The 13972-nt window shown below is 32.7% G+C and overlaps 1 protein-coding gene and 1 long non-coding RNA gene across 2 annotated transcripts; one reads left to right on the top strand and one right to left on the bottom strand.

Annotated features, from left to right (window-relative positions):
• The first annotated feature begins 517 nt into the window (after nucleotides 1-517).
• Nucleotides 518-12220, top strand: LOC124440381 (metal cation symporter ZIP14-like). Its single transcript, XM_046990773.1, has 10 exons — nucleotides 518-889; nucleotides 2147-2407; nucleotides 2625-3005; nucleotides 3896-4094; nucleotides 4594-4763; nucleotides 5043-5177; nucleotides 5550-5654; nucleotides 10294-10525; nucleotides 11659-11846; nucleotides 11941-12220. The coding sequence occupies exons 1-10, from the start codon at nucleotides 548-550 to the stop codon at nucleotides 12076-12078; spliced, it is 2151 nt and encodes a 716-aa protein (XP_046846729.1). The 5' UTR covers nucleotides 518-547; the 3' UTR covers nucleotides 12079-12220.
• Nucleotides 1673-3453, bottom strand: LOC124440382. Its single transcript, XR_006946666.1, has 2 exons — nucleotides 3324-3453; nucleotides 1673-1979 (listed from the first exon to the last, which is right to left on the bottom strand). It is a non-coding gene; the product is annotated as an uncharacterized LOC124440382 (long non-coding RNA).
• Nucleotides 12221-13972: the final 1752 nt, after the last annotated feature.

Genomic DNA, 13972 nt, shown 5'->3' on the forward strand with positions numbered 1-13972 from the left:
TAATTGTGAGAGTTTAAAGTTTATTTGAAAATTTAGATGAATCAAACGCAAGGTTTGAGCTGATGCTGTCGATTTAAAAGAACGCAAGGCGAGTAAAATTTTAAATGAAGTGGAAACTCATCTTTCAAGTAGTAATCGATCCGAACGAGATATTTTTGCATTTCGCGTTATAGTTTTTGCAGGAAAATAACCTTTTTACAATTTTCAACAAAATTGTGAAACTATTTTGCAGCTATACGTTTGCATGACTTCTAGCATCAAATTTTTCCAAATTTAAAGCAAGGGGATTGGTAACTATCACATAGCGGGCATCATGAAACACTTAAATGTCTTATCGAATGATCTAAGCGATTGGGCATGATGGTTGATGTAATGACGATTGACGTATGTCTGACATCCTTGTATGTAATACATTATGCATAGAACATAATTGTGGCGTGGAGTATGTTAAAGTGTTCGGACCATTTAAGGTATAAGTACAATATTCATTGCTCTGTTATAATATCCTGATTATTTCGGAAAATTCCTCTTTGCGTACTATTTCACAATGGCGCTTCTTGATGCCACTAATTTTCTTTCAGTATTTTGTCTCTGCTTTTTTGTGCTGAGCGTTTTAGAGTCTTCGTATGAAATGAATAACACGGTGAAAGTATACAGCACAACGATTTTCATGAATAGTACTTTTTCTAACAAGGTAAATCCGACACAGCAAACTACACCGAATACAAGAAATGATTCAGATATTCACGGAGAACTTGAGTCTCGCAGAAAGATATTTGAGAATATTTTACAAACATTGCAAGTCGATGGCGAAATGAAAGTTGAGAATCTTGAAAGTCTATTACAGAAACTGGGAATGAAAAATTGTTCAAAAGCAAGCCCATTCAAGGTAACAAAACAATATTCATTTTCACAGATTCTATTACTGTTGAAAAAAAATACGAACCGATAATAATGTGATCGTTTGTTATGTTTCACGTTAAAATAACATGACGAGCATTTCTATAGAAATCTCAAGATCTCCAAATGAAGTTTTTCATTACTAAGGGGTCGTTCTACTTTGTGTGGTACAAGTATTTCAATTTGAAAGTACGATTACATTTGCTGCAAAAAATAACCTATTGTTGCAAAAGTTATTGCACTAATCTTTATTTTGCAAAGGAGGAAACTCCTTGACTCTTGAAAAGTTATAGCTATAAAAGTATATTTAACGCACGACAGCAACTAACGAACAATTATACATTATGTAGACCAACATTTTAATATTGTGGAAACTGTTGTCACCCTGGACACAGAGTGAGATTAAACGTGGATATTGTTATTTTTAATGGCTCAGCAAGTGCGCATGCACGATAAATTAAAATTCTCCAAACAATAAAAATGATTATGCTCTTTAGTGCTGTAGGCATGAACGATTTTCTAGTTTTTTCACTAACTCTACATCCAGTTTTAAGAACTGAACGTGAAATTATGGCGAGCATGGAAATACATGGAGAAGAAAAAGAAATGCACGTAAATTATAATAAGGTTTTAAAAACGCCATGATCAACTTGTGACATCAATAAAATGATGGTATCAGCGTGGTATCAATGGTTAAGGTCTTTCATTTCCCCGCTATTCCCTCGTCACTGTATCCAAGACAAGCTGGCGTTGTTGCAATGTTAAAAAAATATCGAAAGAAACAGAGTAGGAGTATATTAGAAAAAAATAAAAGCATTATTTTTACTGGATTATTATGTACAAACGTATAATAATTGCACTATTCCAAACATTGAAATATGTAAATTCGGCACTCCACTTGAAAAAATTCCATAAAGCTCAGCTGGGCAATTTCGGCACAAGCATCTGTTGATGTGGGGCTTCCTGTCAGTGAATGTTCATAACTGAAATACTTTCTTCGTTTATGGGTGTGCAAAGATTAAGTTGGTGCGTTCCAGCTTTAATTTTTCTTCATGCATATACGCCTGACGTTTTTACTTCTGTAATTCATTTAGAGCTAGTTACTTATATATTATTTTTTTACTTTTTCTAGTCAATAGTTGAAAAGTGATTTGTGCATCACCTTTTCGTGAATATACGTACAAGTTTTACTTTCATTAATGATTGATCTCAAGTTAAGTAATTAATTTTTATTATTTTTTCATAGTGTGTATCATTGCAGTCTTTGAAAAACATCCACAGTTTGGAAGAAGATGTTGTCATCAAAGAAAGTGTTTTTTCTCAGATTTCAACAACGATTATAATTTCTTTGACTTTGCCCAAGTCAAAAACAATTTTCACAAGAGAATTTGATGCTTACGAAGAAATAAAGAAAAAATATTCCACAAGTGCAATATGTGAACAAATTGTTGATCAAATGCTGTACGATTTAAATAGAACACTTGGAATTAAGCTCGAGCGAGAGAAGGTTTGAATAATGATAATTCTATGTTTGCTTTTGAAAGGAGTTTCTGTGAAAGAAATCTTGAATGGTTTTAGATAAATATTCTTCGATAGAGAGATCTGTTTTCACTTTTTCAGCATGCCTTGTGCATGACTACTAAACTTTATGCAACATTTGGGAATTGGGAGCACAATTACTCAAACAAATAATTTTTACACGAATTTTTTGCTGCATTTTGCAGTGTTTTTCAGCAGCTGATTTGCTAGTTGACCTGAATCTTCCTATTAATGGTAATATTAAAAAGAAAATGGTCCCAAAACTACACATGGCAATCATCTCCAAACTTCTTCAAAAACAATGTATCAAAATAAAATACGAAAATCCATTACCTTGTACTTCGTATTTTGCGATCAATCTTTTTCAAGAGTACGCTCATAATAACGTTATTTACAAAGAAAGCGTTCAAGAGCTAATGAAGAACTTAAAACTTGGTCGGCAGCTCAAGAATGAAAATTACTTGCAAGAAGAGTTATCGGAAAACAAGTTTGCTAGGCGCAAAAGAAGACGTTCTTCAAATCTACGCAAAAATCAGCATGGAAATTTCTCCAATGTCTATGAAAAAGTTAGTGATAATAATTATACAGAAATAGCATTTTCTGAAGAGTTTATAATCAAAGTTATATAGTATTAAGGTTGCGTTTGTATGTGTAGGATTCACAGGATCATAGTTTAGTGCAAAAACTTTACACGGAAGATTGGATAATGTTTGCAATTGATCAAAATGGTATACTTCGTATATTTCAAAAATTTCAAATTAGATATTTCAAAGTCACACAGAAAGTCATATATAGGAAATCTGAAGTGTCAAATTCAATATGTTCATGCATCTTGCACAAAACGATTTTGAATGATCTGAAGCTAATATTTGAGGTATACTTACGAACAATAAATTTGAGATCCACATCAGACTTTATAGTGAGATAACTTTGATTTACTCATCAGATTTATAGTGAAATGACCTCGCAAAGACGAACGTCGTATCATACATACCAAAAAAAGTCATATTTGATATGTCTTCCACCTTTTCGAAAAAAGACTATGCACATAACTCAAGTGAACATCGTATATTCTTTCAATTAAGCCATGTTTATGCATGCAAAAAAATTATGATGTTATTTTTGCATCCAGGTGATATGTGGGCGAAGGAAATTGTTTTTTAGCCCACTCCATCTCCCAAGATTGATTGCTCGGCAAGACTTTTAATTGTAAAATCAGTGGTGCATGTAGACATCAAATTGTCTGCAAAAGATTTTCTGCGCTCAATTACTGTACAGTCTAAGAATGTGTAGTGAACATTATTGCTCTGAAACTTACTTTACATGGCAAGCATAGTCTGTGTATACTATCTCTAGCTTTTCTTTCAAATGCTGATTTTTTATTATCTCAAATAATTACATTAGATGAAGACATTATTATTAATAAAAACTGCTCAACATCCATATTCTCTTTCAGTGTTACTCTGTTGACGAGCTTTTCTCAATATATCACGTGAATAAACACGATGGCTTCAATATTAAACGTTTTGAAAGTTTATCAATAGCTCTTATCGATCAAATCGAAAGTAATGTGTGCGTTGATGAACACAATGATAAAGACGTAGGCAATGATGAAAACAACTACGATAAAGAAACAAAAACTCCCAATGTGGCAGGTATTTATAAAGCAAGTATTACGTTTTTGTACTCCAAACTTCAACAATCTTACACAATAGACATAAAGGTCACATGATCACGTTTGCCATCTTTTCGAAAAATTCATTACACGAAGCTTTTAAAGACATTCTTTTTGCTTGCTTTTTACATTTTATTTCAACCAGAGCATGTGCTTAATAAGAGAAATGAAAAGAATGATTGACAAGTCATATGATGTACATTAACAATGTTTAAATTAAATGAAGATATGATCTTCGCACTTTGCTGGACAATTTAAGCAATCGTCTCAGGACCTGAAAAAATCAGGTGACTCAACGGGATTCGAACCCATGACCTCTGCGGTTCATGGGTTCGAGTCCCGTTGAGTCACCTGATTTTTTCACGTCCTGAGATGATTGCTTAAATTGTCCAGCAAAGTGCGAAGATCATATCTTCATTTAATTTCAAACCGCACTGCATAAAACATTCATTAACAATGTTTGTTACTTTTACATAAAGTTTCAGTATGGGGATTTGGAGTTGCTGCTGCTTCGATTGTCAGTCTCATATCCGTTTTAATGATCATACCACTGCTACATACGTCATTCTACAAAAAATCTCTCGTGTTTCTCATTGCTTTGGCTGTGGGTACCTTGGTTGGCGATGCATTGTTTCATCTGCTTCCACGAGTATGTATTTTTTTGAAATTTCACTTCAGAAAAATATTAAATATAGAAATCACTTGGAAGGAGAAAACATTCGATTAAAAATTCAAGACGATCTTTTGTCACTAGTGAATATAGTTTGAACCCGGAAGTATCTTTATACGTTTGTAGATGTAGATTTTCCAGTATAATGGAGTCTTGTGAATGAAAGTTGGTGTACGCGATGACGTATCAGTAGTCACTTACCATTACAAAGATTTGACTATCTTTTAATCAAATTTAATTGAATTTGTCTCGCTTCAGGCAACAGGCTTCAGTTATATTGGAACTGATAAAGATCACTTTTGGAGATTTTTTTCAGTTCTTGGTGGAATTTATGGTTTTTTTATTTTTGAAACAACAGTCCATCTTGTTTTGCGACAAAAACGCACGATACAGGTAAGCTATATTGCTTGACCATTAATTAATATCATGAAGGTAGAATGCTTATAAAATTTTACCTCTGTTTTTCATTGTTAAAGTTCGCCCTTTTTACTCGTAGACAATAGCTTGAGTAAAACCATTCATCCATGCAATCGTGTATAGTAAAATTTTTCAAAAAATCATTTCTTTCTATTTGAATGCATTTATTTTATGCGTTTAAAATTGACGACAAAATTTTTAGTATAAACATTAAATCATCTTGAGTATATGAATGAAGTTAAGTAATTTATATGATTTTTCTTACTTTCGGATGGGTTTACTATCTCTATTATAATATATTAAAAACAACCAAATCATAAAATATTCAAATGTTTTCATAATTCATAGATTACAAGTAAAAAGCAAGAATGCATCGACAAAAATTTGGCGACAAAAACAGATGAAAAGAATGGAAAGAAGATGGACAATCCGATATTCATCATTTCCAACAAGGTAAACAATTATTTAGACAGTCCAACTGTAAAATATAGCATGAAAGGCTTAGGTCGTAAGCCGAGTGACAAAATAGCAATGATTGCGAAAAAATTGTTTGATATTTTATTTTTCTTACTGATTTTAAATTTCGATAAAATTTTAGCTGCGTCTTTTTTTTGCATGCGCCATGCAGTTTTCACTTATTTAAATGCCTTCGTGATTTCAGAAGCAATCACGAAGAATGACGTTTAATTAAATACTTAATTGCGAAAATTGAAAATTTAGAAAAAGCAGAATACAAATTCCCTACTTTTTTGGAATCCACCAGAAAGGATGAAATGCCGCCAATTTAATGGACTCGAAATCAATGCGTTTTTTCATTGCTTTTTACCTTCAACTAAAACACAGGAGATAAAATATCTAATAAAATATTATATTTTATGAATTTATATATCAAAAATACCTTCCCTGGCATTCCACGATCAAAGCAAAAATTTACAAGCATTACACAGCTTTATTTTCATAAAATCTTACGAAAAATTTAACCACGTTAAATCATAGAGTTATCCAGCGAGTAATATTGTAAACAATAGTTGATTTGAATTGAACAATTGCATTTGGTCAAACTTTAAAATTTATAAGAATGTCATATGAACACATGAATCAACTTCGAATAGCAATAATTATTTACATATAATATCGTCAAATTTTGTTTCATAATTGCTAGGCCTAAAACAATTTACTATAAGCAACTGTACGAATGAAGTCGAAAAAAGATTGACGACTTTTTGACAGATTTCCACATATTGGGGAGGAATTCATATATTTTTAAAGTGATCATGCAAGCCAGCCTACACAAACTAGTTTTCGGACATTAATAGCTACATGGTTGTTAAATGGCAGCTGAAAACGTTCAACTGCACGCTACGCCATATGCAGGACGTTATTGATTTCTGTATCTTAGCAACTATCGTAAAATCAACAAAATCTATATGGACATTTTGTAATTATGTTTATAGACTAGTTTTTTCAAATGAACATTCTGTGTGTTTACGAAAATATTAATTCATCGCACAAATTAAATTTTCTGTTGATGTCTTTCTACATTTTCATGCTATATTATTTTCTACAGCGCATCAATGTTGAAATACAACTTGTTTCCATTAAAAATAACACTAAACTTTGAAATTATTATCATACTATCATCATAGATATTTCTGAAATTGAACACTGTTAACTTTGAATTATTTTACTGAAAAATGAATTTAATTGATCAGAAATTTCAATATTTGAAATTGTTTAACCATGTTACAATGATGGAAAAAATTAAAGCTTATGACATATGATTTTCACAGTACACGGCAACAGGCTTATCTACTATGAAAGGAGTCATTGTTTTTTTTTTACATACTACAAGACGAATAATACAAGGTTGAGAATTTTGACAAAAGTCTGCTAGGTTGCTAGCTGTTTTTCGTATGTTCAAATGCAATTCTGAGGAGATTAAGCTCATTGAAAAAGTCAGACGATTTCTAACATTTACGGTTTCGTTTGAAAACATTCTGAAAACTGTATAGAACTTTGATTCCTTCGCTTCTCAAAGCGTTATTTTTCCAAAAAAATATGAGACAGTTTAAGGTTGCATTGATAGTTAAAAGGCATGTGTCATAGTAATGTATTACCGTTCGCATCTCTTTATTTAAATTCTTTAAGTAGGATGTTGCTTTGAGACAGATGATAATAAGTGAAGGAAATGAGCAGATAAATACACACGCAACAGCCAAAGCACATGTTGATGTTTTTTTGACTTTCATCAAAGTAGTTTTGTTTTTCATTATATCGATGCTGGATTCTGAAAAAGAAGGAACAACGACACTTTCTTGCAGATTTCTTGCAATCTTATGCAGCTTAAAGTATACGAAAAACATGACAATTAGGAGAATTGATAACAGAAATATTGACAGGAATGTTCCATCTTTTTTCTTCCAAAAACAAAGCACAACAACTGATATAATCGTCATTTGCAAAACCAACATTACCATAAACAGTCTTCGTTTAGTGACTGATCTCTCGTGGAAAAATGGGAATATCAACGCCATGTATCGCTCCACATTCATCATCAACAATGTAACAAACGAATTAGAATATAAAATTAGACGAATATAACGAACAATATTTTCATTAAGAGGTCTTTTTCCATCTTCATACAGCCGCCATATTGCACGATGCACGAGGTCGGAATGAACAAAACTAGATAGAAGAAGATCATTACAAGATAGCAGTAGAATCATAAAATAACATGTCTTGTTTCGAAGGTTTATTGAGCTTACGAAAGTCAAGATAACCATTGAGTTCAAAAATACGCCACATACTGCAAAGAACAAGTTTATTATGCAGATAATAGCCAAATGAATTTGAAAATGTGTCATCCTCTTTAATCGTATATTTGTATTTCCTGATGCTGTAATGTGGCTTAAAAAAAGAGCGACAGCATACTATTTTTCAAATGAAAGTTTTGAGACTACGTCAATAACTCCTCTTAATTTTTATACACAGATGACATAGACAAAGAAAATAGGAATTTGCATAATCGAAAAAGATGCCGTATAATCGTATAATAAGTATGGAATTAGATATACTAGATAATTAGACAATTTAGTTATAAGTGCAAACAACGGTATCGAGTTGAATACCCATTTCTTAAAAGTAACTAATGATAGCAAAGTAAAAGATAGTGAATCTTTTTACACAGTAGATATTATTTACTATGCAGTACTACAAAACTGTTTGATTGCAAATGTAAATTCAATAATTTATTTAATGAGCTGAGCAAATATTATATTTTTGCAGTACGTACAAATATTACATTCAACAAGTAAAGTTAACATTTTTGCAGTATAAGTAAAGATATATAACTTGAAAGACTAAAGCTTGGACATGATAGAACAAGCCGCAGTACTTCTCGAAACAGATGAGTACAGCTGGCATGCTATTTGCTATGGCAAGGAAAACAGAATTTTTGAAGAGAAGTACAAATATATGACAGCTTCTGAAACAAGTTTTAAATGGCAGTGTTGCAGCGAAAAAGCTGGCCAGTAGAGAAATGGGAAAGAGTGTTTTCAGATCAATCAATTTTCCAGTTAACACTGGAGGAAAAACATTAGTTACAAGGAGGTTAGGGAAGCACTCTCTTCTAGAATGAATTTTACAGAACAGGAAAATACGTGTATGGGGATGTGTGAATTGCTATTGGGGCTGCTGCCTTCATGGTGATTAAGTCGGTTAGATATTTTGAGTTGAGCTAAATACAATGGGCTGTTCTGTCGCAATATTTTGTGTTATAAAAAATCTTCTAATAATGTTTTCATTATCGTGGCTTGCAAGTACAATAATAGCCGTACAATCATCAGATAACATAATTGGTTTCGAAGGGACATTGAGCTAAGGAAAGTCAAGATAACCATCAAGTTCAAAAATACGCCATATAATGCAAAAAAATCTTATTATATACAGATGAGAACAAAGTGAATTTGAAAATATGTTTTTATTTTTTGATGCAGTACTATATGGCTTACCAAAAAAGCGACAGCAAACTATTTTTTACAATTGCATGGTTGACACTCAAGAGAACATTAATTTGAATACATACAAAGAAAATGAGAATTTCATAATCCTATCACTGTAAAAACTGATTGGTTGAAATAACCATATGATTGGTTAAAGTAACCATAAAAATATTGGTTAAAGTGGTTAAATGCATCTGAGGTAACTAATTTTTATGGTTATTTTAACCAATCAGTTTTTCCAGTGAGGGAAAACAGATGTCGTGTAACTACATAACGAGACAAATTAGTGCATAGAACGCACGGTAACATGTTGAGTATCTACTCATTAAAAATAATTTAGGGCAGCAAACTGAAATATAGTGAATTTCTTTACAGAGTAAAATATTGTTTCCTTGTACTGCAAAATTGCTAGGTTACAAATGTTAATTCGATAATTCGTATTTTGACAGTATCAGGTACAAATAAAATATTTCACAAGTAAAATAAGCTCTTTCGCAGGAAAGTAAAGACTTTTATATTCTAAAACCTGTCTGATGTTAAGAAAAGACAGCAAAAAAAACAAAACTTGGTCGTATATATATAGCAACAAATAATAAATATCAACAAATAATAAATAGCAACAAAACGTGACTTGCAAGAAAGAAGATAAATCTTTGTCTCTTTCTGGCAATTGCTAGTGAAAGCCCTGACCTAAGCCCTATTGAATATCTTTGGGACATAATGAAGAAGTTAGATAGAAAGCCTTGTAGAGTTTATTGTGGAATTTATGGCTATTATAAACATAGCCTGTTCACATCAATGATTTATTTGTGCAGCTGTGCAAATGTAAAGAGTTTTAAAATATAACGTTTCTACAATTATGATTATTTTTGTGGGGGAACTAAAACTTTTCTACAAAGCTCTTATGCACAGCATTTTTCAACTCACACACCAACAATAAAATACCAGGCTTAAGTTCCAGTAAAATTCATGTTTGCATGTTTAACATATTCCTTTCAAAACATAAAGGTTTGCATCAGTTCCATATTTCGGCCTCGCCTTGTTACTTTTAAGATGAACGAAAAAATACAATATTATTTCTTTCAATATAGATGAATGAAAAAGAAGAATCTGCTGTGGCAATGAACGGTCATAAATTTGAAATTGAAGATGATATTGATGATGAAAAGCACATTGCACCAATGGCTTGGACAGTTATTATGGGTGATACTTTGCACAACATTGCTGATGGGATTGCTATTGGTGTTGCCTTTAGTGATAATATTGCAGGGGGGATTAGCACATCCATTGCTGTATTATGTCATGAAGTTCCACATGAGCTAGGTAAATCTAAATTTACGTAAAAGCCCAAACGACCTTGCGAACTGAATGTAAAATCAAACTTTTTAGTGGCATATATCTTATGTGCCATTCATAATGACCAGTTCGTGTATTCTAAAAACAAGCTCACACTTGCACTCATTGATTGCGACTCAGAAATGGCGCTCCCACTGATCAACGGCAAATTCATTTTTCTATCAATGGCAAGGTTTTGCATAAATATTTAAAATCAAGCAGTCGATGGAGTGAAAATGCTTTCCTGGAATAATTATAAGATGATTTTCTAGCCCCTTTCAGTAAGTGTGAGCTTTTAGGATACGGTTGTCAATGTTTATATTCAGTTGACAACAGGCAAGCTATTTTTAAGATGTAGCAACATGCCACGGCGAAACGGAATTACCAACTTACATAGCATATAAGGACTAAGTAATTATTTTTTAACATGCTATAGTCAAGTGTCGTTACTACGGACACTCTAGAGACCACAAGTTGTTTGTCCGTAATGGTGGGTTGCGAAATAAATGACTCGTTTATTGTTTAAAAAGGGTTTGTTTCTAACTCGTAGTTTCAAAAATTAAATGTCCAGCACAAATCAATGATGAATTACTCAGAGATTTCTCAAGTGTTAACTCTCTACAGATAAATGGGCAATAAAGAGAAAGTAGCTATATCCTTTAGCACTAACTGAAGAAAATAGACGATTTTTAGGTCACATTCTTCTGGCCGCTATCGAAAAGCTTTTAAAAAGATAAAATTAAATGGCCGAGCAAATATTTGTGGGAAGAGAGTAAACATAGGAGTTGATATGGAACTTGAGACTCTAGGGAAGTTTAAATTAGGTATAGCTATGAAAAAGAGCGATTTACTCGTTTGTTATAGTGGAGGCTGTCAAAATAGACGATTGGGAGAACACAAAGTGTCCAAATTCTATAAAGCCAAAAATCCACAATCGTGAGAGTATATGATTTTAATGCATTTCATAACATTTTTAGTTGTTGGTGAATCTGCCGTCCGTAGGGTCCATTAGGCGAGAGTTGGTTGTTTTTGATACATCAAGAAAAACAAGATTATATAACTATATCTATTTTAACATATGTGAGTATTTTCAAACGAGAAAATATGTGGTTGTGTTTTAGGTGACTTTGTTGTGTTGCTCTCGGCGGGAATGAGTGTTCGACAAGCTGTTGTTGCCAACTTTTTGTCATCGTGTTTCTGTTTTATGGGTCTTGTACTTGGAAAGAAAATTGCTGAGATTGAAGATGCTAATTTGTGGATACTCGGCGTTACTGGAGGATTTTTCTTGTACATTGCTCTTACAAACAAAGTAAGTGTAATTTTATGTATACGCGTCAGACGTGAAAACTCGATTAACTGTAATGCTGCTGATAATCAAAGTACGTATCATTTTCTTTTTTTAGTTACCTGAGTTGATGCACGTGACTGAAGAAAGTGACCAATCAAAGATCACCTTATTTCTTCTACAGAATACTGGAGTTATAATTGGCTTTGTCTGCATGTTCTTCTTGGCTTATTACAAAAAGGAAATAAATATTTAGCTATAGTTATTGCACTTGACTGCACAATTACTTTCATTGCTTTGCTGGACAATGTTTAAATACATAATCTTTTCGTGGCTTTAGCTGTATGTTAACAATGAATAACGATAACTTAGTAATAAATAAACAACGACAAAATGGATTTATATGTATGCCAATCGTTTGAAAAAGTTTCTTCAATTTTTTTTCACAATTGCAATGATTTCAATGCTATCAAACATTTCTTTTCATGAGTATTTAGCGCCCATTTATGTTTTTGCTCTTTACTAGTTATTTTCTTATAAACATAACCACAAACATCAGCAATGAACCGAATGATGAACAAAAGAAACTTCCGTTTTTTTTTGTATTTCATCAGTCTCACGAGAATAAAAAACTTTAGATTTGTTTTTCATACTTATTTTTAGTGGAACTCCATTCATTGATGACCTCAATTTTAAACTATACGCTGAACTTGTCAGAACGCGTCTGTTAACAATAGGGCGGGCATCAAGCCGTATGTTTACAGAATTCGTCGAGCAATTTCTTCTGTTCTACATCGAATTTACATTAAAACTTCAGGATGTAATTCCTTTAAGTTAATATATTTTATATAAATTAAAATTTTCTGGGAGTAGAGTATCTGAGAGCAGAGTATAGAGTAGAGTATCCCCTTAAATTAACGCTAGCTAATCCCGCAAGTTTCATCTGAAAAGCGCATTGCATTGAGGTAATGGATTAAGGTAAAATCTTAAATTTTGCGAGCTGGAAGCTTTAAGGCGGATTTCCATTCAGTGCAAATTTTCGCGCGATCGACTTTTTGCGATCACTTTCTTTTGAACTGTGTGCAGCAGTGTGAAACTGTTCCGGTCAAGACCTTACAATTGAAAAGAAAGTGATCGGGAAAAGTCGATCGCGCGACAGTTTGCACTGAATGGAAAGCAGCCTTTAGGTTGGCTGCCTTTCTCGCTGGCTTATTCCCGAACATCAACTTCACAATAATATAGATGTGAAGATATGACTTTGACATGCTCACTAGACAATATTTAACGTCCACAAGTATGCTCAACAGGCCGACGGGCTAAACCATTTAAGTCGGTGAATGTGATTTTTAACTACATTTCTGGCAGACCCACACTGACTCCTGTAGTGAACTGAATACATGCAATGACGTTACTTCCAAGAGATTAAATGAATTAGGTCAATTGGTCTAATGTAACAAAGATGCATCAAGCAATTTAGTGACTGAATTCTGTGTAGGCTTTTTTAATCACAAAACAAGAAAATGACGGCATGCATGACGTCATATATTTGATGTAAATAATATTAAATCTTTAATTTTAGTTTAACTAGGTTTATTAAATCTACTTCATTCCGTAGCTATGTACTTGCTGGCTACCAACATGTACACACTGCGCACCTATTTTTGTAATGCACACCGTTGTATTTAATAAATGCATTGTTGTAGGAGATATACCCAAAGGTTAAGAAATGAAAAAGAAACGTATTAGAAAACATAAAGAATATTCATGATAGCTACAACAAATAATGTTATGAGAAATGGCCCCTAATTTGGACACCGTTTTTTCCCAAAACAAAACGAAATGGTAGGGGAAACCGGTTGATCCGGTAAAAACCCCTCCAATAAAAGAAAAGATCAAAAATTTAGAAAAATTTCCTTAATTTTTTGTACTCTTAAGAAGTTTCATATTTTTGTTGTTTTCAATGATCCCGATGATCCACTTCAACAAGTAGCGTAGTCAGATCGTGAGTTACGGTCGTATGCATATTTGAATTTACACGGCGAAAAAAAAGCCGGCTGATTACCCAATTGACACAGCAAATATTTTTTACTCGAGCAAAAGTAACGCAAACTTTGGTAGAGAACAAAAAATAAATGAGCTATACTAATAGC

Source organism: Xenia sp. Carnegie-2017, unplaced genomic scaffold (genome assembly GCF_021976095.1).
Source record: "Xenia sp. Carnegie-2017 unplaced genomic scaffold, XeniaSp_v1 HiC_scaffold_2, whole genome shotgun sequence".
Lineage (NCBI taxonomy): Eukaryota > Metazoa > Cnidaria > Anthozoa > Malacalcyonacea > Xeniidae > Xenia > Xenia sp. Carnegie-2017.